This window comes from Citrus sinensis, chromosome 6 (genome assembly GCF_022201045.2).
Source record: "Citrus sinensis cultivar Valencia sweet orange chromosome 6, DVS_A1.0, whole genome shotgun sequence".
NCBI lineage: Eukaryota > Viridiplantae > Streptophyta > Magnoliopsida > Sapindales > Rutaceae > Citrus > Citrus sinensis.
Window position 1 is genome coordinate 23811341 of NC_068561.1, and position 25026 is coordinate 23836366.

Sequence of the window (25026 nt, forward strand, 5' to 3'; positions counted from 1 at the left end):
TCACTCCTTCATCATTTAAATAAGAAAAAATCTTATAAAAAAAATCAGACTAATATTATTGTATGTAACTCAATCAATTTTTTTTAATTACTTGAGAATAATACTTATTTATTATTGATATATTTATAATTAAATAATTATTAAAATTAATTTTATTTTAAATTTTATATAATACTATATTTTTAATCCTCGTTACTATTCGAGAGATATATAAATCAATTATTGAATTAATAATTTTTCAATTATGAGTTTTCTGAATCAACCATAAAATTTTAAACGAAAGATTTTGTATAACTAAATTATTTTACATGATACAAAAATCTTTTTAAATTAAGTTTGCAATTGAATCTTTAAAAATTGTTGATGCGAGATTCTGGTTGTCCTCGTTCTACGATCAGGGTCTCTGCTCTATCAACTTCACCACAACCAGGATCTCTCCTCGTAAAGCTTCTTCTTCAGAGGTTCCTGCGCACACAGACAGGTCAGAATACGCCAGTTGTTTTCCCGGCGCAAACCCTCTGACGCTCAAGTCAGATATGAAGGTTCGGGGAACGCTTGCTACCAATCTTATGGCTGTTAGGTTGTTTTCTCTCTTTTGCTTAGTTCAAATAGCAAAAAATCTAACCCTTTTACCTTCGTTGGCTACCTTTTTATAGGCTTCCTCTGAGTCTCAGTCTTCCGCAATTTACGCCCGTTGTTCTCCCCACGCTCGGATGTGGATGTCCCATTATCTTCATGATGGGCGAATGGAGATGGACCTCGTGCCTTGATTCTCGGATAGGAAAACACGTCTTGCCAACTGCCGTTGACCGGGTCTCCTCGCCTCGAACCCTAGCGGGAGTGACCCTATGCCTCTAGCAAGGGTTCCGCCTCGCGAATGGCATATTCGTGGACGAGCAGAATATTCATGCTCCTGTTCCCTTACTACCTGGCTCTTACAGGAGACACCTGCTCGCAGAATTCTGCCACCAAGCATTTGCTCATCACGTCTGGTCTCACCGAAGTATTTCCCTCAAACAAAAATCTTATAATCTCAAAAAAAAAAGAAAAAAAAAGAAAAGCGAAGATCATTTAATATCATAACATGAGTTAAATTACCACTACCGTCTGTATAATAAAAACAACAGCTGCTCCTATTTTACGGTGATGGAATTTTATTCCCCAACAATTACAAGACTTGAATCAGTCCCTCATAATGAGAGAGTAGTGGCCAATAGATATCCGTCACAACATCTATAAAAGGAAGATGAAGACCATCCAAACCGCAACTTCATCATCTAACTAATTACTCTCTCTTTTAAAATAAGAATCCATGCGTTCACATTATATGGATATGTCTAACTCTCTTTGCATAAATGAAAATGATTGCTCTCATCTCAGAGCATCAAAGAAGGCCAAGAAGAAGAAGAAGAAGAAGAAGGTGGTGCTAATAATCTTGATGATGATTATATGGGAAACAAATCTAGAAACAACCAGCATGTACTATTTAATTTTTACTTTCATAGTTGAGAAGCATATATAACTCAAAGAGCATCTCGTTAATATTCTTCTTTCTTCTTGTCACTTTACAATTCGATGCAACTCTCTGAACATACACTTAGCTAGGCCGCGTTGGTAAAAAGCCATGTCTATCATGAAATAACAGTTATAACTAGGAAATAAATATTGATAAGTTTTATAAATTTTTTATCAAACCAACTACAAGATCAAACCACTCTTAACTTCCTAATTCGTGGTAAAATTAATAAATGTATAATTTTCTTTTTTGCAGGCAATAGGTGTTGGAATTTAGTCCTGAATGGAACACTCATTTGAGCAAGATAAACAAAGTGACTTGAGTGTCTGAAGAACAGGTTTCTTATAAGATTTTAGAACCTCGACCTCGGACCTTCGTTACTTTCTTAATAAGTTGTCTTTACTTTTCTATATACACAATTTAATTAAACGTTACTTTATTTTAAAAAAAAAATTTTACATGCCATACAATAAATACAAACTAAGTAAATATTTTATGCGATCTCATACCCTTCACAAGCCTTGTAAAATTAATTGAATGTAAAAGCAATGTAAGCGAGAAAGAAAGGAGTTGTATTGATCACTGAATTAATGGTGGTTGCAGAATTGTAACGCAGATCGTGGTGATTGATTTTAGGATTGTTGTCTTTAACCGTTGTAACTTGTAAAGACTAGACTTGTATCAGATTAATTTTGAATCAATAGTTGATTACGATTTACAAATTGACAACCATACCATTAAATTGTTTTCTTAATTTATCCTTTAGAATCTCAACAGTTGCATGCGTTTGTTTGGACTCTTATTTAATTTGAAGACACATCATTTGTAAATTTAGGTGGTAATATTTCAACTTTCATTAGCCCTCACTTTTCAATTAATCTTATTAATTATTTTTAAAATTACCCTTATTTATCATTTTGTTTTAAACAGTTTTTATTTTTTTTTAAAAAAAAAACCAGTTAAATTATAACATAATTCAAAAGTTTGTCTGCAGGTTTCCTCAATCAAATACAAAATAAATTCACCCACTTATGACGGAATATCCAAACTAGTTGAATCATATCCAGACACACAGAGACATTCAAAGAACCATCGCATTAATTTTAACAACTAAAATCCCGCCCTTATAAAATGGAAATTGATAGCGGCAGAACAACTCAAAAAGAACCCACTATACTGAAAATACAAGTGATCTACAGTCACTAAAGCAAAGCGACCACACAATCAAAACCCAGATAGGAGGAGGAAGCTTTAGGCAGGCGACTACTGAGAACAACCAGAGCACGTGCAACAGTTGGCCTCACAACTTCATTGAAAAAGTCAAGTGCCCACATAGAAAGCCTTGTTGAATTCTACAAACAACAATATTTTTATCTTTACTTATTTTTATATTCTTTAATAAGGATATTTTTAGAAATATGTGAGGTTAATTAAAAAGTAGAGATTAGTGAGATAAACTGAGAAGTTCAAATATCGCTGCTTATACATTTAAAGCTTTGTTAAATTTTTTTGTATAAACTGATATAGTATAATTGAATTGGTAGGATTAAATATCTATAAATTTGCATGATTTGTTTTTATTATTTTGTATTTTTATTCAGCCAATAAGTTAATGCCAAATCAGTTTGTACAAAATATCAAATCATTTTTTATAAAATAAGCTTGTTCAAGAGTTTATGGATATATCATTACTTTATCTAAATACATATTTGTATATATTGCAATAGCATTTTTAGTAAACTAGGTCAATTCCATTAAAATTCTATTTGGATCACACAAAAGAGTCTCCCAAAGAGTTTCACATTAATTTAACAAATTCTCCTAGTTTTACCGAATTTTTTAATTTTTTGGGAAAAATTTTAAAAATTTGTAAAAATTGTTTTAGGCCTCCAAGTCAACTCCTGTTTTTCCTATGGTCTAGTTTTAGTAATATCTATTTGCATGCTAAAAATCATTAAGAAATTCAACATCATTACTCTTTTAACTGCAAGATCGACCTCTAACAGCCCAAAACCATGTGTTATAACCTTTCGTAAAAATCTAAGTTTTCTCCACCAAAGCCTTTATTGGGCCATTAAAATGCCTGTCAAAGAGCTTCATTATTAATCCAATCTAAAAAGTCCTCTTATTTTTTTTAGATTTTTTTTCAATTCTATAGAAAATTTTCAAAATTTTACAAAAATTATTTCGGATCTTCAAATTGACTCCTGTTTTTTCTATGGTCTAGCTTCACCAATATCTAATGCATGCAAAACGCTAGCTCAAAATTCAACACCATCACCTATTAACGGCAAAACGACATTTTAGTGGCCTAAAACCATATGCTATATAGTTTTTGGTTCTAGGTCCAAACTCGGCCCGTGAAAAAAAAGATTTTAATTTTTTTCATCAAAACCCTATTTAGGTACAAAAAGGCTTCCCAAAGTGCTTCACTTGAATCCAACAAGTTCCTCTAAAATTTCAATATTATTTTCGATTTTTTAAAAAAGTTTTAAATTTTTTTCCAATCTCCAAATCGACTCACATTTTTTTTTTCCTATGGTCTAGTTATTCTAATACCTACATGTGTACAAAAATAAAAAATAAAAAAAAATTCAACACCATTTTCCTTTAACATTAATACCACCATTTAGTGGCCTAAAATTGTGTAGAAATTAGTTTTGAACCGAAGTTTTTTATTTTCACCAAAACTCTTTTTTTTTGTTGGGGGGGGGGGGGGGGGTCCAAAGGGTTAGATTCCTATTTTTTTTAACATTAATATCAATTCGACAAGTTCTTCTTATTTTTCATGATTTTTGACCATTTTTCAAAAGCTCACAACTATTATTTCGGGCCTAAAATTAGATTCCTATTTTTTTTTTCCTATGGTCCAGTTTCAAGCCTCCAAAAGGTCTCCTTTTTTTTTTTTTTTTTTTTCTATGGTCTCGTTCACAAATATATGCATGAATGCAAAAAATAGCTTGAAATCTGACACCATTACCCTTTAATGCAAAGCCACTCTTTAGGAGCTCAAAATCATCTGTCATAACCTTTGGTTCTGGGACCAAACTAGGATCTGAAGAAAAAAAAGATTTTTTTTAATAAATAAAATCATATTTGAATTATTTAAAAAACTTAAGTTTCTTATCCATTCAACAGGTTCTTCTAATTGTTTGGTGATTTAAAAAAAAAAAATTATTTCGGGCTTCGAAATCAACTCTCATTCTTTCCTATAGTCTAGTTTCATCAATATCTGGGAACAAAAAAATTACTTTAAATTCAACACCATTACCTTTTAACAGTAAATCTATCCTTTAATGGCCTAACACCACGTATGATTATCAAAAGGGCTCCCAAAGAGTTTCATATCAAGTCAACAATTTCTTCTAAATTTTTGGGATTTTTTTTTTAATTTTTTGAAAATTATTTCGGGCTTCGAAATCAACTCTCATTCTTTCCTATAGTATAATTTCACCAGTATTTGTGTGTTAAAAAAAATCAACTTTGTGTGTTAAAAAAAAAACTCTCATTCTTTCCTATAGTATAATTTCACCAGTATTTGTGTGTTAAAAAAAATCAACTTCAATTCTACACCATCACCTTTTAACAATAAAATTGTCATTTAACGGGCCAAACCATGTGTAATAACCTTTGATTCTATGCCCAGAGGAGCCCTCGGATAAAAATTAATATTTTTTTAAACAAAATCCTAATTGGACCATAAGAAGACTTCCCAATGAGTTTCATACCGATTCAACGAGTTGTCCAAAATTTTCGGGATTTCTTCAATTTTTTAAAAAATTTCCAGAAATTTGTAAAAATAGTTCAGACCTCAAATCGACTCCCACTTTTTTTATGGCCTAGTTTCATTAATATCTACGTGCTGTGAAAAACCAGCTCAAAATTAACACCGTCGCGTCGTCACCCTTTAACAGCAAAACTACTCTTTAGTGGCCCAAAACTATGTGCCAATGCAGTGTCGTCTAATTAATCCGCATTTTAACACTACTTAGAAGAAATCACAAAGTTCTGCCACAGTAAATGTATGCTCGCAAAAGAAATTACTCTATTTGATTAATTCAAGTATGCAATATTTGATCCTTATATGCTTGCATTTATTAGATTATGATGTATGTTTGCAAACGAAATCACCTATAAATGGACACTAAAGACAAAGTAACAAATTCTTGTACTACGTTACTACTTAATTATCTTAGCTTGAAGGCGAAACCCCTGTGACAAGAATTATTGCGATCTCTATAAATCTATGGTTGGGATATAATTAATATTGTATTATAAGGTTTCAGTAAGGCTGATGAGAAACAAATATTCGACTTCTTGTGAAACATAATATAGTTTGTGGACTAAGGATTTACAACAAACTCGCCGAGACAAGACAGTTTCCATGGATTTTATTATCTTAGCCTTCTGACAATTTCTTAATACCAGGATCCTCTATGTGTTGTTCATTACTGGCCGTTTTCTTCTCAGCATTTCGTCAATGATTTTATAATCTTCTCCCACACGAGTTCTGGAAGCAGATGATTGTTTAGAAAGTACTTCGAAACCGATTTCATTATCAGCATTCTCCATTTTCGACCTCATGCTCCTTCACTGTATTCACTTCTGATGATCCTTCTTCTCCTTCGACCTGTTGAAGATCAGTTGACAACCGTTCATCAATTTTGTCGGCTAGGCTCTCCTTTCTCTGTTCATGATCTTCTGCTGACCTGTCTTTCACTGATCCTTCCGCGTCTTCAGTTAGTTGAATGCTGTGTGCTATTTCTTCCTTGGCTAGGCTTGCAACTGCTTCATCTTCTATCTCTAGGCTTGACACATTTTCATCTTCAATCTCTTGATCATGATCATCATCACTTGGTTTTGCAATACCAGTGTCCATCTTAAAATCATGGACTACTTCCATATCGTATCCATCATCTGCACTATCTGAAACCAAATTCTGTTCACTGGTTTCTGGATCCTCTGCCTCATTGCTCTCATTCACAATGTCGAGAGGTTGAGAAGGGTCGGATTCTTGAAAGTTCACTTTTCTGGTTCTGGTTTCTGAAGCAGAAGAATCTTCAACTAGGTCAGGTCTGTCGGCCATAATTCCTACTTTTGAATCAGTTTCAGCTGCACCTGTCGAGGCTGGAAAAGACTGGAAAGCGTCCCAATCATCATCTTCATCTTCATCATCTCTCTCTCCAATTTTGTCCTCATCAGAGTGAACTGAGGCAGCTGTTGCCAGTATCTCTCTCTCTCTGCTCACTTCTGGCTGCTCTATTTGGGTGGCCGATGGCAGGGAATCTCTCTCTATTTTTCCACCAGCTGGTGCCGGTAATTTGATTTCTAATGATGGTGCTACAGGTTTCATTTGTAATGGGTTGTGATCTTGTGTTACAGAAGCACGAAGGACCACCTGAAAGAAGAGAATCACGGCCAAATAGAGAATTCATCACATCCATAACAAAACTTGAAAAAAAAAAAAAATTATATGGCTTAGAAATCATATAAAGGTGTAACAATATTTCCAATTTCTACAACAGATGTAATTTGAGCTTGTGCAAATCTCAAAGTTATTTTCAAACAATTTACACCCTTTTCTGAGGTTCTTGGCAGTACAAGGAATAAATGAGATTACATGGTCTTCAAAACATGAAGAAGGTTGCATATCTAAAAAACTATTAAAGCACCATTAGTGGAAAGGATCCAGAATTCCCTAGAACGATGATGGATAAAAGTCACAAGAACAAAAATTTGAGGCTTCAAATAAGTAAAACAGCATGTCACACTTGTTGGGATGGCAATTTTCCGGGTTTGGATATGGTCAATATACATCACTTTTCCCAGAACTTGACAGTGGTTTGGGATTTAGACGGCAATTTTCTGGGTTTGGTTATGAAATGGATTTTATACCTGAACGATTGCCATCCCCAATCTCACAATGACCTGCTACTAAGCAAAAGAAGAGAAATACAAATTTTTTTCTACATATCACACGTGCTAGAGCATGTTTCTTATAAACAATTAATCATCGTTCTTCTTTTCCAACCCAATAAACGCTAGAGATAAAATAAAGCAAGAACAGCACCTGAAGTTGCTGCCTGTGCGTTGGAGGCAATGATAACAAGACATCCTTAAGGTGAACTGCTGAGGAAGGAATTTGAGCAAGATGAGAAACAAGCCTCACAGCAGTGTTTCTTATGTCATTAGCTTCCTGTCATTGATAAAATAATCAGGAGAAACGTTATGAATCAAATTAAAAAAATAGTTCTAGTTTCAATCTAAATTTGGGGCATGATTAACAATAGTACCTGAGAACGGACATCTTCTGATGCTGAGAAGACCATGACAATAGCTTCTAGAAGCAGATTCATAAAACCTCTCTGACATTCTTCAGTTTTTGACACAGTTTGCAGTAGCATCAAGATCCTTAAGCATTCCCCAGCAATAGTCACTGATTCTTTAACTATAGGTTTCTGTGATTATTAGCAACATTGACTCATCAAAATGATAAACATTGAAGTTCAACTAGTTCTTGGATTCCATCCACCCCAATTTCATCAGAAAAAGATAAATGAATGTAAAGAAATGGGATAAGGAAAGAAGGGGGAAATTATTGTGATTTTCCAGTGAAAGATAGAGAAAAGATTTAAAAACAAAAATGAATAAAAGACACACCTTCAACATCTTCCACATTATGGTGAAGATATCTCTAACAAGCACTCCACCAATGAACAACAGTAAGCTGTTGTTTTCTTTGCTCGTGCACCTCTGCACCAAGCTTTTTAGCACTTGCAACCCAATCGCTTGAACCTATGTATGGAAATATGCATCAGCTATTTTTTGGTATTTGGTAATGAATGAGCATTGCTAGATTATCTGGTATCACGGCTACCTGCAGATTTGAATCAGTAAGTACAGTTCTTATACTTTCAGCACAACACTTGAACACAGCAAAACCTATGGGAATACAGTCTTTGTTGTCCCAAGAACATCCAGTTTCGTTAGCCAGTTTGGCCAACGAAACATTTTGCTCAACCGTGAATGCAAGCTTTAGCTGAAGTAGTCTGCCCAAGTCAGATCTCTTATTTTCCAGTAGATGAAGTCCCTCAGTACAATTCTTCATGACATCAGCAATCACATTCAGACAGGAGCCAAAAATTGTTCTCAGATGAATAATTCCATCATCACCAAGTGTAAGAGCATCTGCAAAAAAACTTCCATCAGGTACTAGCTTCCCAACTATATGTAGAAGCATCATAACTCGAGATATTGTTATATTAACGGATTTTCACTCCCATATATTGCATGTGTATTACATTATGCTATTAATTGTGCGTCAGTTTTTTTGATATTCTTGGAGTGCATCTGGGGTCATCCTCCAGCAGATCTTTTTCCCTACTAATAAAATTTATGTTTCCTTTTATACCAAAGTAAAAAATAAACAAAAAAGTTCTACGCATATACAAAATAAATATCTGTTGAGGGGAAAAAAATTGAGTTGCAAAATCAAATCTGGCATAGAACTTACCCTCAACAACATTCTTCAGTAAGGGAACAGCACACTTGATAAATTCAATGGCCTTTGACAGACATAACTCTGTTGAAGCTTGTCTAATGCACCGGTAGCCAATTAACAAAAATGCCAATGCTACAGACATAAACTGCTTCTGCATCTTAAAACAGCAGAATAACAAATCTGAAGGTAAATATTTGAACAGTAACTCTTCAAAAATTATAAAGAAATGTGATCCCAAGATTGCAAATGAATTAATGAGTATTTATGGCCATGAATAAACATAGACCTCCCACCTTTCGTTCAAAATGCACTATTAGTGTCTTTGCAGTTACAAATAAGGGAGATATCAGATCTCCTTGGTTTGATTGATCTGGTGACACTAAATTTGTACTGAAACACAAAAAGAAGCAAAATTTTTAGCAGAGGGTATCTCTGTAATACACTTCATCATATGCTTTACACTGATATTTATTATCAAATGATTACCTCTGAAAAATTTTGAAAAGGTAAGCCAAACAAAGCTCCATCCCCAGATAAGAAAAATTTTCTGATTTGAGAAAATCTTCCGGGCAGTTCTGTACAATCTGTTGATATAGAAATCAAAACTACAACTCAATGATTGTTATGTAAGTTTATATGGAACCCAAATAAAGGACTTCAATAAATATAAAGCATCAATAGTTATTTTTCATCCACATACCATGCACAAATGTTGATATAGAGAACTAAACTTGGTATATTGAAGGTGATAAAATAAACGATAAATTAAAGGGCTTACTTATATGGAGAATAGATTTGTTAATTGTAAATCAAGTAGTAATAAAGAATAATTTGAGAATGGGATATCTGCACAACAGCTAGGGCACCACAAATATTCTAATTCCAGTGAAATAGATAGAACTTGAACCAATTGATGATTGAATGAGAAAAATAGTCTGAACCACAATGTCGCTCATAATCTTATTCAGTAAAATGCAATCAAAATGCCGATCAATTCCTCTCAATCATCAACAGCAAGTCAATTTATACCTGTGATAGGACTGAAATTGCAAGACTGTTCCACGAATTGTCCATGCATATAGAATATAAGAAGACCTACATCCACCAAGAAGATAAAATGGCTCAGATCATATTTGGCAATACCAATATTGTGAGAAGATACTAACTATGTGATCACAGCTATGCAATAAATGTTTATTATTGCCAGAGAAAGTTAAAGCAAACGGCAAATGTTAACCAATCACTTGACCTATACGCTTAAAAGCACTCACAAGAATATTTAAGCTCTACAACACCCTCCCGTAGAATATTTGATTATTCAATAGCTTTGTCACAAGCAAACATTTTTCAGATTGAGTTAGAGCGCATGCTAACTGTTAAAGTACCATTGACCCAAAAACTAAAGCTATAGGCAAAGGTCTAACATTAACACTTGAAGCTCTACCTCCTCAAGTCCAAGGCTGGACTTTTCAACAAGCTTGTCTCTGGTATAGGCTTCTTATTTTACAGTGAATATGAGAGTGTCAGGTGAAACTTTCCTCCAGGGACTACAAGACTGAACAAGCTGTCCACAAAAACCAGGATCAGCCTGGGCTGAACGTCATTCTATATCACTCAAAGCCAGAAGACTACAAGATAATCCCACAGTACAAATCTGTAAATGTCAAAATATGTAAGCCCTAAACTCCCTCCCAATTTAAATTATAAAGAAGAAAGAAGAGTCTCAAAATAGTTCTCATTGTGCACCTTAAAAAAATTATTTGCACAAAAGAATTCATCACATTATCTGAATACATTTTCAACATATGTTAATTAGCATTCATCCAATTTCTTCTATCAATTCCAGAAAATCAACTAAAAAAAATTGAAAATAAATAAATTAATCACATATAGAAAAAATTAGAGAGCTATTATAAAATTTGTCTAACTAACCTGCAACAATTCTTGGCATATATTCACAGTAAGAAAACCTGCAGTGAAAAAGCTTTCAGTTGAGAGGAACTGGAATACTGGTAACACAATCTCATACAACTTCAAGCCAAGTGGATTCATCTCTTTAGTTGGCGAGTCTCCACCAAATTTAGCTTTTGCAGAACCCAATCCTATTCTTTGTTTACTAGGTACTAAATGTTGTCCCTGAAATACAACAATCAAAGCAAAGGCCCATAGAAATCGATAATCCTCAAACTCGAGTTCCACCATGCTGTAACCCGATATTAAGCTACTCTTGGACATATTTTCAACAGTGATTTTGGAAAGTCCCTTTTCATCAAGTTTTACAGGCATTGCATCCAAAGCAACTGCTTGCAAAATAACTGGCCAGGCTTCTTCAAAACAAGACTGCAACTTAGATGAAACCAGCGGCAACTGTATCCCATCGAGAAATGGATTCCACTGCAAGACCCAAGAAACAATGATGAGGTCAGCAGGACCCACTGGTGAAAAGTTCATAAACATCGTGCTTACACTCCAATAAAAGACAAGAAGATATTGACAAGATAGAAGAAAAAGATCTAACAGATTTTTCAAAAATCAAGCTTACTTTTCTTTTGAGATTCAGGCCCAAGAAAATATAACTGTAATCCTTTAGAATCTGGATCCAGTACTTCCCCAGGACACTTGAACTCTTCGAAAACAATGGCAATAATGCAAGAAACTCATCTGGAACCCTATCATGGTGTCTCCTCAAGAATGCATATGTATAACATTTCAGAGAGGCATGTGCAGCTAGAAGTCTGATCTTGATCTGTTTCATATTCAAATAAATCAGTAAGAGACTATTCATCTTATTAAGCAACGTTTTGCAAGATGATGAAAAACAGAAGCAACAATAAACCAATTTGTGCCATCTACGTAAATAGGGAAAAAAAATATTTGAAACTGTAGACTTATGTACCTTGCATGAGACCCATTCTGCAAATGAAGGATAATATAGGTCCTTGAAATCATTAAGAGGTCGTGAAATCAATGAAAATATACGTTTAACTGCAGCTTGATCACCACTAATTATCCCACTTGTCATTATCTGAAATTAAACATTAAATAAAATCTATATGTATAAATAAATTTTTGGAAACTTTGAAAGAAGGAAATCCATTTCCACCTAAAGCACAAACCTTAGTTGCCAGCTGCAACCCTGCCTCCAGAAGGATAGGACCAGATGATGAATCTAATGCAGTTCGAACAGCAGATACAAGTTGTGCCTGAGTTTATACAGTCATAATTAAGCTAATACATCCATAATCAAGAGATTTACGTGGTGCAGGAACAAACTGAACCCTTCAGTACTCATATATTACTATTGGGAACCTAAGCTTAAGCTTTTATGTCGTGTTAACTTTAACACCTATTACTTCAGGTTTGAGGTTTAGTTAAATACTACATAGAGACAAAAACTAAAGATTCCTTAAATCCAACAGCATACCTGATACTGTTCTAGTAGAAGATGTCCAGGAAGGTCAGGGTCTGGTGTCATTTCAAACTGTATAAAAAGTTACAACATTGAAAAAGAATTAAAAATATGAAGTGATGTATTTCTAAAATACAATAACAAGTACTACAGGAAATTTAACAGATACAAGAAAGGTCCAAAACTAAAAGCCAAATACTTTCTATCCAGAATAATGCCATCTGAGCTTATGGATCTACGACATAACTAATGAGTAATGCACATGTCAGCAAAAAGGAATATTTGATATAGCTCTCCAGATAAAAATTACGAAAAATAAAAAACAGAAAAGGAAGATATATTCCAACACAGAAGCATGCATGGACATGTACTAATTTATTTAAACCATTATTAGTGGTCAAAGAATTGGATCAAGGAAAAAGAAAAACATTTTGCTTTTCATTCTATAACTTCAGTTCAAATAAAGTTGATATAAAAATAGTAGAAGGCTATGCCAAATTTAAAAGAAATGAAAAACAGGAGACATATGATCTAGAAAAATAGAAGAATTGCAAAAGCCGAAATTGAGAGAGAAGATAAAGCCTGCAGCAGCCTTTTTATTATTATTATAGCCTAATGGCAACGCAATTCACTTCCTACCCATCTGAGTGTGGTACAGACCCCAGACCTATTTTTTCCACACAAGAGATTTTAGCAACTGAACTTTAGCAGTAAGAAATATAAATAATAGGAGAGAGTAAACAAGTGAGAGTGAGACAAGACTGACTTCAAAAGCTTTTAGACTTCTGGTTATTCTTTATATTTTCCTTTATAACATTTCCCAACTTACAAGGAGAGGCATTGTTGCTTCACTTGAGCAACATTGCCATTTGCTTCAGGTAGCACTTTTAACAACTTTATTTTGAAAAAAGCTGTGTCCCCAAACTATTGCCAACTGAATATTCTGGAGAGCAAATTGAGGTATGAGCCACAGTTCTCAGCAAACCTCAGCAGAGGAATACCTCACCTTAATTCAAGTTGATGTCTCATGTTCAATTGGAATGATCACTGGTTATAGCCATAGCTGGTATCATTAAAAACAAAAAAAAGGGAGTCTTTTCAAAAAATTTCTTTATTGTCATACCCCGAAAGGGAAAAGAAAATAAAAAAAAAAGGGCCCGCATATGTAACTATATTATGAACAATTATGCCTAACTCAATCTGAAGAATGATATACATTAACAAAACATACTAACCAGAATATGTAGGACTGTCACAACTGACCTTGTCTATAATCGTACTCAGAAGTCCCACACCAATTGGCCGCATGTTTTCAAACTGGATTGTACTTATCTAAAAGAAGTTATAGTATTAAATGGATGATTTAATACATAATTCAAAATTACATAGTAATTCAAAACAATGTAGTAGTAAGCTACTTAATTCATATCAATCACCTGATAAGCAAGTGATATTAGCTCTTGCACATGGAGAACTAGCCAATCACAAGATCCCTGCGCATTAGCGCGTTTCTTCCTTGCCGACGAGAGGTCAAAATGAGCAGCATCACTTCCCACAGCTGTTGGTAGATGACTCAAACACCTACAGTGAGACAATTTGATTGAAAAAAACAGATTGAATATATAATAGTGTTCTCATTCAGTACATGAGGAATGTATGAGATGTTGGACAAGTCATGAAGACTTAAAGAGTTTGTCTTTGACTTCTTAGTCCTTTCCGTTCAGGGATTGCTTAAGGCTTTCAGTTGCTGTGAATTGCAGGAAAAATGGCATAAATCCAAAATTTTCTACGCATCTCAAAGCCTCCTTCCAAGATATGCAGATTTTGCTTTTTCTAAATTTTGCGCCATAATTTATAATATACATGCAAAAGCACCCACCATATCACAATGCAGTTGACCCTATGGCTCCAAACATTGACCTTAGACATCAATGACCAATTCCATGAAGAAAACAGAAGAAATTTAACATCTTAACTAACAAAGGTGGCAGTAAATTATCAGAGTTCCTTTAGCCCAAGATATAAATTGCAAAAAATGATAAAGATCAATCCCAAGTACATACCCTAAGTATATAATGCATGATTGGAAACTAAATCCCCTCCCCACCCATATGACCAGGGTCCAAACCCCGGACCTTCTGCAGCAACCAAAGAGGTTTTACTAACTAAACTAGCTGGCACCCACAAGTCATTATTTCATTGTTACATTCAAGTAACTTCATTTATAAATAAACAACAAAGAAAAATGTAAGTGAGGATCTGTTTCATTCATTATCCACATACACATATTCTTTGTTATTGAATATAAGGGATACAAAAACTTTTAAGGAAATGTTGTCGGTTAGAAGTTACCGAAGACAGCTTTTTTGAGAAAAAGTCAAGTAGATTGAATACATAGAAATTTACAAAATGTGATGAAGATGTCCACTAGCCCCAAAAACAGCCTAAGTATTTACAAATAAGAGAGTACCTCCAAACAGAAAGTTTATATCTTGGAAGGACTAAAACAATATCCACATCTGAAATAAAGGCAAGAACTTTCCCAAAAGAGAAAAGCCACCTAACCTAAAACTCCTTCCCAAAGGCAGCTTTTTATTAAAACCTTAAGAACTTGCACGGTCAGAAGACAATAGAAAGTTGCCTTTGTCACTCTCAATGAGACCATAACCAAAATATGTGCATGAAGTCCAAACAGTATCAGCAAAATTTCTGATTGATTAATGGATCAAAAAGAAAATTTACAAGTAATATTAATTAAAACAATGATTGGAATAGGAAAAATGCAGAGAAAAGGGCACAATCACATCTCAGCAGTCCAAACAGTATCATGCTAAATTTCTGATCAATTAATGGATCGAAAAGAAAATTTACAGTAGTACAAATGAAACAATGATTAGAATCGGAAAGATACAGAGAAAAGAGCACGATCACATACTCAGCAGCAAAGACTCTCGTACGATATCTGAGATGCTTGTCTCTATTAGGTTTAACTCTTGAAGCTTCAAATGCATAACCCTGACTTGGCATGTCTTTAGAGCTAGAGACCATGTTTTCTCCATCATCTCCAATAGCTTCACTGTCTGGATCATTTGTGGGATCGCTTTCTGAATTATTAAATTCGGCATTCCCTCTTGATGACATAGAAACAACCTAAATGAAGGTTTAAACATTTTTATTTTTTATTTTTTTGATAGGAAACAAAGAAACTAGTATTAATAAGAACAATATTTACAAAATGTGAACAAGGCACTTTAAATTTTCCATTGTCATATTTCATCATGTCAATTACAATAAGCAGACAATGACTATCATTCAGAAATTCAGAAATTCAGAAAATCAGAAAAGTCTCATGCATAGACGTACATGCCAAATAATTCCAAGAAAAAAACCCTAACTTCAAAAAGTTACGAAGACAAATTAGAGTTAACATCATTGCCAACTGCTCAAGAGAAAAACTCTGATATGGAACTGCATTAAAACTTATCTTGTAAATCAAGGGAACTGAAAAACTTAAAAGTGATCCCTAACTAAAAAGGACAAAGAAATCCAAGACAAACAGCAAAGTCTTCATGAGTAATTTCATCATCAACAGCTGACAAGTCCAGCAGGGAATCTTTTTTTTTTAAAAAAAAAAGGAGAAAAATTTTAAAAGCATATCAAGCATACCACTTCACTCCGTTAGCACTTTGGAAACTTTCATTCTGTATTGACCTATTACTCCATATAATATATATTGACTCTTAATGAGAAGACAGGAGATCATAATAAATGATTTAAGTGACATTCATTGCTCATTTCTCAATTGCCCCATTTTGCAGAATTTGGGGCCTTTGCTTTTTCAGGCTCTGCTCTCTAGGATAGCAGTGACCCAGCTTTTGTTTCTTGATTTTCGGGGAGGCAAGTGCTTGTGATTACAAAAGGACTATGTATTATGGAATTGCTGCGTATTGCAAGTATTTTCAGTTGTTTGATCAGAAAGGAACAGAACTGTTTCCAGAGAAAAATGTTGCACATGTTTTAAATTAAAGGGCTACAGAATATCAACTAAATGTGGAAATCTGCTCATTTTCTGCAAATGTTACGACAATTGAGCACTTGAATACTGAACCAATCATGCAGCAATAGAAAAAACACACATCCAGTAAAAGAACATGAAGACCATCATTCTGCAAGAAAAAGTGCTCACCATGTTGCGGCATATTGACATCCAATGAGAAGGACAAGAAGGGCATGATGCATAGAGCAATCGCATGATTGTAGTACGGACAAGATTCCCAATCCTACAAGAACAGAAACAATCTCCAACCTAAGAATTACTTGTATAAGTGATGACATGATTCTCTTATCTCACATGCACTCCAACTTGCATCAAACGCACAGAGAGCATCTGCCTTGTCATGTTCAAGATTATATAATTTTTAAAGAATTACCTTTATGAAACATTGAGTGAAAGAAGATATAATCTTGTATCAAGGAAAATAATGTATCTAATGAGTCACATCATTCTTGATCAGTAAGCAAGGAAATCAAATGACATTCAAAAATAGCCGCCGCAAGAGCAGAACTGACAAGGTATGTAAAAGAAAATTTAAACCATGCAAATCAAAACTAGGAAAAGCCATACAAATCAAAACCCATTACAACCACCAGCAATTTATGGAAGAAAATATTCTGGAAGCTTTATTGATGCAGGAGGTCTATGGTTTCAGTCAACCTATCCTTTTACCTGTTTCAGAAATTACAGTAGTTTTCATTTAATGCCACAACATTTTGGTACACTTATTTTAGGCAAGGTGGGATCCAACAGGGTGGAGCTCTAAAGGTTCTTTCTCATAACAAGTGTTTCCTTCCATTTTAGAAATAAACCACAACAGCACTGGTGAACTGATGAGATTCTTTTCATATGGTAAGAATCCAGGATTATTTGAAGCCACTATGACCAACATCTACGCAAAAAAGGTTTTCATTTGAGAATCAACCTTTTATAAAGAAAATGGTTTTAGAACTTGATGCTCCACAGAAGATTTAAATAACAGCTACGGCTAATAGTAGATTTCAAAGGAGAACTAATTAGAGTACTGTACAAACAAAACTTGATAAAAGGTATGTTCAATATGTATTAAAAAAAATTAAATTAGTCTACTGCAACTATTAAAAAAAAAAAAATAGTCCCCTTTACATCTCAGAATGTTGGCTTCAGCACCATTCTTTTAAAGGTTGCTTTAGAAAACGGAGGGAAGAGACTGCAGACATTGGCTGGGCAGGCTATAAATTTATGAGGTTGAATTTGGTAAAATGCCATATCAAGGGATGGAATAAAGAAACTTTGGGGATGTTGAAGGGGAAAAACAGATGATGCTTGCTAGAATTTTGGAATTGGATAATTTGGATGCTGAATGGAGGTTGAATGAAGAATCATGAAAAGAGAGGAATGATGTGAAAATCCAGTTTGATCATGCAGTCTTTAAAGAGGAGGTTATGTGGAGACAAAAAGTTAAAATTCAATGGGCCAAAGAGTGGGATACCAACTCAAACCAGATAAAAGGAAGAATGGGATGAAGTTTGGGCAACAGATTGAAAATAAATGGAGGTTGTTTCATTGAAGATGAGAATGGTATCGAAAAAGAGATTTTAGAGTTTTTCAATAATCTCGATTCTAAAGACGAGGTCAACAGGCCGGGATTCAAGGGTTAAATTGGTGTCCTATTTCTGAATCGAAGGCTTCATGGTTGGAGAGACCTTTTGAAGAAGAAGAAATAAAGAAGGGTATACAAGATTGTTGCAGAGATAAATCCCTTGGTCCTAATGGGTACTCTTTGGCGGTGTATCAGGATTGTTGGTAGAGGTGGCAAAAATACATGCCCGGTCCGGACCCGGACCGTACCCGGGCGTTGTGGACCAGGTATTACCCGGCCCGGGTATGAAGCCGGATCGGTCTTGGGCATCACTTGATAAACCCGGAACCCGGATTTTATTAAAAAAAATTATAAAATATATATTATTTTAAATACTTATATTTATTTGACTTATTTATTATACATATATAAAGTTTTAAACACTTAAAGTTTATATTTTCATGTCAAATTTTAATAAATTTAAAACTTATAAAATTACCAAAAAATATAAAATATATACACATATAATATTAAAAATATAAAATTTGGGTACCCGGATTAAAACCCGGCTCGGACCCAGACCCGGACCGGTTGCATCCGGGCAGGGTCCGGTCATTGCAGTACCCGGACCTGGCCCGGGGTTTTGCCATCCCTAATTGTTGGGATATTTTGAAGCAAGATTTGTTGGATGTTTTTGAAGATTTTTACAATTCTGGAGTTGCGAACTTAGTTACTAATTCTACATACATATGTCTTATTCTGGAAAAGGATGAGCATATGAGGTTGAGTGAGTTCAGACCTATTAGTTTGGAGACTAGTCTTTATAAGATCATTGCTAAAGTGCTTTCTTCAAGGCTCAGGGGGTGTAAGGGGAGACTGTTTCTACTGCTGAGGGTGCTTTTGTAAGAGATAGACATATTCTGGATGCTATCTTAGTTGCCAAAGAAACTGAAGAGGAATATAGAAATTCTAGAAAATATGGTCTTGTTTTTAAAATTGATTTTGAGAAAGCTTATGACCGTGTAGATTGGGATTGTTTAGACTTTGTAATCGAAGCCAAACGATTTGGACAAAGGTGGAGATCCTGGATGATGGGTTGCCTTCAATTAGTTAGCTTTACAACTCAATGGAAGACTGAGGGCAAAATTCAAGCTTCTAGAGGCCATCGTCAAGGGCACCCTCTTTCTCCTTTCCTTTTTACTTTGGGGGTAGATGTGCTAAGCAGATTGATGGAGAGGGCTCAGAATGTTAGATTAATTGAAGGATTCGTGATTGGGAAGGACAAAGTAATGGTTTCTCACCTTCAATTGCTGATGATACAATTTTTTTTTTTTTCGCTCTAATGATGAGGAAAAGTTTACCAACCTTGTTAAAGTGGTTGACTTTTCTGTGCAGTTCCTGGGTTGAGACTAAATTTAAAAAAGAGCTCTATTTTAGGTGTTAATATCTCTGGGAACAAGCTGCTTGACTTAGTTTCCTCAGTGGGGTGTGAGAGCGGTGATTGGCCTTTGAAATACTTAGGATTACCTCTAGGAGGGAATCCCAAGGCTGTAGAATTTTGGGCTCCTATGTTAGAAAAAGTTAAGAAGAGATTGGATGGGTGGGAAAAAGCTTGTCTCTCTATAGGTGGGAGGTTAACATTGATTCAATCAGATCTCTCTAGCTTGCCAACTTACCTTGTGTCTCTTTTTTGCATTCCTATTTCGGTTGCTAAAAGAATGGAGAGGCTACAAGGGATTTTTTGTGGGAAGGAGTTGGGGAGGGAAAATGGACCATTTGGTGACGTGAAGTGCGGTGTCTCAACCTATCTGTAAGGGAGGTTTAGGGTTGAGTAATTTGGTTAAAAGAAATAAAGCCTTTGCTCAGTGAGTGGCTGTGGAGATTTCCTTCGGAAGTTAACTCTTTTTGTCATGGGGTCATTAAAAGTAAGTATGGCATGCATGAAAGTGGGTGAGATACTGCTGATGTTAATAGAGGATCCGGTAGATGTCCTTGGGTGTATATATCAAAGGGCAGAAGAGTTGGCTTTTTGTCAAATATTAAGTTAGTTATTGGTAGTGGGCAGAAAATTAGATTCTGGAAGGATGTTTGGGTGGGAGAGAGGATGCTTATTGAGTCTTTTCCTCGGTTGTATAGTCTTTCTTTAGGTCATAATTGTTCTATAGGTAGTATGGTGAGGTTTTCATCAATGCAGTGCAGTTGGGACTTTAGATTCTTTAGAAATTTGAATGACACAGAGCTTCTGATTTGCTTGGGATTTTAGGAGGCTTCAATTCTGATAGCATAAAAGAAGATAAGAGAGCTTGGACTCTAGAAAAATCAGGGACCTTTTCTACCAAATCATACATTCTCAGTCTTATGGATGACTCTACCCCCATTTTTGTTCCTTCTAATCCAATTTGGAAAGCTAAGGTTCCCTCACAGGTGAAGATGATGGTGAGGGCTGTTGCTCAATGGAAGATTAATACTAATGATGTAATTCAGAAGAGAAGACCAAGTATGGCTTTATCTCCGGATTGGTGTGTCTTGTGTAAAAATGCTTCAGAAAGTATTGACCACTTATTTCTTCACTGCCCAGCAGCTTTCTTTTTATGGTCCAAGCTGGTTACAACTTCTAAATTGAGTTCGGCAGAAACAAGTTTTTCTGTTCTCTTGGAAAAAAAATTTGAGACTTAAAGGTTGCGTTGAGGCTTCTGTCTTATGGGATTGCAAAGTTATGGCTATATTTTGGGTAGTATGATTTCCGAATACACACATAACATGCCCATAAAAATCAAGTGTAGGAACCATACTTCCAGCCATTGATGTGTCTTGTGCGATTTTTGCTTCTGATTTTGATACTTCTGTAGCCTCGATAATCAATAGTGATGGTGTAGTATATGTTTTCTTAGATTACAGGCTGCAGGGACCAAAATCATTTCCACCATCTCTTTATATTGTGTCATCTTTCCATTAAAGATGAAGTGATGGTAGTTATACTTAGTTATCATAACATTTAACAGCTGTCTCCAAACGTGGCAAAATTAATGTCAATGAAATGTTGGTCCACATACTAGAGACTTCTTTTAGTAAAAACACCTCAACAACCAGGTGTCTTACATTCAAGACTCGTTGGGCAACATTGAAAGATATAAAGCAAGACTCGTTGCTAAAGGATTCAATCAGATAGAAGGAATCGATTACAAGGAGACTTTTTCTCCTGTTTCGAAGAAAGATTCTTTTCGTATCATTATGGCATTAGTTGCTAATTTTGATTTGGAACTACATTAAATGAATGTGAAAACAGCCTTTCTTAATGGAGATCTAGAGGAAGAGGTTTATATGAAACAACCAGAAGGATTCTCCTCTAATGATGGTGAGCATTTGGTATGCAAGCTTAAGAAATCAATATATGGATTGAAACAAGTTTCCCGTCAGTGGTATTTAAAATTCCATGATGTTATCTCTTCATTTGGGTTTGTAGAGAACTTTATGGATCAATGTATATACCAGAAGGTCAGTAGGAGTAAGATTTGTTTCTTTATTCTATATGTGGATGATATTCTACTTGCATCCAATAACAAAAGGTTGCTTTGTGAAATAAAACAATTTCTCTCTGAGAATTTTGACATGAAGAATATGGGTGAGGCATCTTATGTCATAGGCATTAAGATCCATAGAGACAAATTTCAAAGAATTTTGGGTTTGTCTTAAGAAACTCATACCAACAAAGTCTTAGAGAGATTTCAGATAAAAAGTTGTTCACCTAGTATAGCTCCCATTGTGAAGGGAGACAGGTTCAATTTGAACCAATGTCCCAAAAATGAGTTTGAAAGGGAACGAATGAAAAATATTTCATACGCATTTGCTGTTGGAAGCTTGATGTATGCTCAAGTTTGTACAAGACCTGACATTGCATTTGTTGTTGGCATCTTGGGAAAATATCAGAGTAATCCAGGTTTAGACCACTAGAAAGCTACAAAGAAAGTAATAAGGTATCTTCAAGGGACCAAGGATTATATGCTTATGTATAGACAAACTGATAATTTGGAGGTAATTGGCTACTCCGATTTAGACTTTGCTAGCTGTGTTGATTCACGAAAATCAACATCCGAACATATTTTTATGCTCGCCAGTGGAGCTATATCTTGGAGAAGTACAAAGTAGACTTTGACTGCTACTTCCACTATGAAGGCTGAGTTCATTTCTTGTTTTGAGGCTACCTCGCATGGTGTATGGTTAAAGAGTTTCATATCTAGACTTAGAATTGTGGATTCAATCTCAAGGCCATTGAGAATATATTGTGACAATTCAACTGCAGTTTTCATGGCTAAAAATAACAAAAGCGGAAGTCAAAGTAAACATATCGACATTAAATATTTAGCCATCACGGAATGTGTTAAAGAAAAGAAAGTGGTCATTGAACACATTAACACTGAATTGATGATTGCCGATCCTTTAACAAAGGACATGCCACCACAAAAGTTTAAGGATCATGTAGACCGAATGTGACTTGTTTCCATCATGTGAGTTTCATTGTATATGCAATGTAAAATAAATGAGACTTGTTTTTGTTTATTGTGATGTTTTCTCGCCTTTATGTGCACATTTATTTATATTGAGAAAAAATCAATTTTATTGGACCAAGAATAAACATGTGATTTATTCATTAAGTTAAATTATCATACATGGCTAGTATGTAAGAAGAATAATACATTGTGATACATGGAAGATAATACTCGTTCTTAGAGGACCTATCGCTATGATTCATGTATTATATTTCTTAAGTCTAACGAACTGATATCAAATCAAATGAAATGTTTCAACCAAGTGGGAGAATGTAAGACACTTGGTTGTTGAGGTGTTTTTACTAAAAGAAGTCTCTAGTATGTGAACCAATGTGGACCAACATTTCATTGACATTAATTCTACAACGTTTGGAGCTAGCTGTTAGATGTTATGATAACTAAGTATAACTACCATCACTTCATCTTTGATGGAAAGATGACACAATATAAGGAGATGGTGGAAATGATTTTGGTCCCTGCAGCCTGTAATCTAAGAAAACATATACTACACTATCACTACTGATTACTGAGGATACAAAAGTATCAAAATCAAAAGCAAAAATCGCACAAGACACATCAATGGCTGGATTGAAGAAACTTGAAATTTTGTTTTATAACAAAATGATGGAGGATTACATGTTTCTTTGGGATAGAGTCAAATTCTAAGCTTCTCTATGGGCTCCTATCTCTCCGGAGTTCAAATATGTCTTCCTTCTTTAGTTTAATTAATTGGGAACCAGAGTAAGTTCATTACTTCAAATTTTTCATCTTATAGGGTTTACAGTTCTTGGGCTTGAGGATATTTGACTTTTGTCTTTATGGACTTCTTGTCCCTCCTCTATGTACATTTCCTGCATCTAATATACTTATTTTGTTTATGAGAAAATAATTATAATAATAATAATAACATAAAAAGGAAAGAAGACTGACAGCAAAAATAGAATTCTCAAAAGCACGGCAAATACTCATTCTCTAAATAGAATGCATAAAATGACGAAAAGTAAGCTAAGCACAGAGTATAGCTTTTAACATACTCAGAGTCAGTTTCCTCATCCAGCATGTGGAATAAATTGCCTTCTATTCGCTCTTCAATCACAGAATCCTGTAAGGGTTACTGTCAGCACAAGAATCTAGCACTCTGAGCAGAGACTTTAAGAAGATATCCAGAAAAGAAAAACTGAAAGAAACAAGGAAAAACAAATTTCAGTAACTCACCGGGTCTTTCTCAATCAGATGCCTTAGAGTAGATACAGCCAGATGCCTGAGAATTGGCTATATTAGAGGAAACTAGTTAATATTAGGGAGTAAAATCAAGGAAAAATTTATCTCACATTAGCCTGATTAATCAGTCAGAGTCACAAACCTGTCTTGATGACAAGGTTGAAAGAAGATTTTGGACATGGGAGTGCACAGAAACAGCTTGTGGAGCAAAAAGAACAAGCTGTTGTGTAAAACGAACACTCCTGCCACATTCATAGGGTATTTATTTTGTTAGTACTAATATTTTTAAAACAAACTGAAAATTGTATTAATTGTTAAGGGCATAAAACCATGGACCAGGGGAAGGGAAAATTTTATTCATAGCATGTGGGCAGTATAAAAAGATATTACACTCTTGCACAAGGATCAAAACGAAAATCAGAGGAGATAATACAGAAGGGAAAAAAAAAAAAAAGAGGGCAGACGTACTCAAGCAAAGTTGCTGTTTCTTGCCAGGAGCTAATCTCTGCGACAACAGACTGCAGACAAAGTAATGTATTAAATTCACCATCGCAGCGTAGTATTGAGTTCAAAGATTGAAAATAGTTGTTTTTTCTCTTAAATTAATTTCTTTTGTTTTACCAAAATATTACATAAATGACCAAAACCCAACATGAGTACCTGACACTCATGTGAGTCACCCAGACATTTAGTACCACCTAAAATCAACCAGCACTCACGACCACAGAGGAGAAAGGTAACCAGTTATTTTATTTTAGGACCATTTAGGACTGCTGCACTGCCAGGCTGACACCTATTAAACTGTACAGTTTGTGTCATTTACTAGGTGTTGGGGCTGCTGCACTGCCACAGCACAGCAGTCCAAAACGGGCTTCTATTATATGTTCTAACAAGTAGAGTCCAGTACTAGAAGCCATAGTACCTTGCAGCGAGAGAAGAAAATGCTGCCTGGGGCAAGTTCAGGGCCAAGAACAGCAACAATGGCATTTATAAGGCGTCCAACTCCTTGCTGAAGGTCAACCCATCCATTCTCCTCAGACAATAGAATTTCCATGGCAAGACCAAGTGTTGCCTGCGAACAAAGGTAGACAGGGAAAAACCAAACATTCATGAATTAATGGACGGTGAATTACATAAACAATAGTGGTGCAAGGTCTTATAAAATTTTGAACCTTCATGATGTATTTTATACCTCACAAGACGTTATCCCTGATAAA

General features: G+C 34.9%; 1 protein-coding gene and 1 long non-coding RNA gene across 4 annotated transcripts in view; one reads left to right on the forward strand and one right to left on the reverse strand.

The window, feature by feature from the left end:
* The first annotated feature begins 746 nt into the window (after window positions 1-746).
* Window positions 747-2245, forward strand: LOC127903007 (uncharacterized). The gene is made up of 2 exons (XR_008055764.1): window positions 747-1420; window positions 1772-2245. It is a non-coding gene; the product is annotated as an uncharacterized LOC127903007 (long non-coding RNA).
* Window positions 2246-5731: 3486 nt separating this feature from the next.
* LOC102616027 (protein SWEETIE) overlaps window positions 5732-25026 on the reverse strand; it is a 43553-nt gene continuing 24258 nt past the window's right edge. The window contains exons 26-48 of one of the 3 annotated variants that reach the window (XM_025099916.2): window positions 24732-24881; window positions 24278-24327; window positions 23952-24051; window positions 23804-23860; window positions 23623-23690; window positions 16613-16706; window positions 15362-15576; window positions 13863-14007; window positions 13690-13758; window positions 12442-12498; window positions 12134-12220; window positions 11914-12042; window positions 11560-11763; window positions 10950-11411; window positions 10047-10112; window positions 9504-9601; window positions 9311-9407; window positions 9030-9162; window positions 8394-8704; window positions 8177-8311; window positions 7810-7974; window positions 7587-7712; window positions 5732-6914 (exon numbers count right to left, since the gene is read on the reverse strand). In XM_025099916.2, coding sequence (XP_024955684.1) covers window positions 6075-6914; window positions 7587-7712; window positions 7810-7974; window positions 8177-8311; window positions 8394-8704; window positions 9030-9162; window positions 9311-9407; window positions 9504-9601; window positions 10047-10112; window positions 10950-11411; window positions 11560-11763; window positions 11914-12042; window positions 12134-12220; window positions 12442-12498; window positions 13690-13758; window positions 13863-14007; window positions 15362-15576; window positions 16613-16706; window positions 23623-23690; window positions 23804-23860; window positions 23952-24051; window positions 24278-24327; window positions 24732-24881 — 3858 coding nt within the window. In that variant the 3' untranslated portion in view covers window positions 5732-6074. Of the gene's footprint in view, window positions 6915-7586; window positions 7713-7809; window positions 7975-8176; window positions 8312-8393; window positions 8705-9029; window positions 9175-9310; window positions 9408-9503; window positions 9602-10046; window positions 10113-10949; window positions 11412-11559; window positions 11764-11913; window positions 12043-12133; window positions 12221-12441; window positions 12499-13689; window positions 13759-13862; window positions 14008-15361; window positions 15577-16612; window positions 16707-23622; window positions 23691-23803; window positions 23861-23951; window positions 24052-24277; window positions 24328-24731; window positions 24882-25026 lie in introns of all 3 variants that reach the window. The other 2 variants (XM_006482203.4, XM_006482202.4) reach the window with 2 other exon arrangements.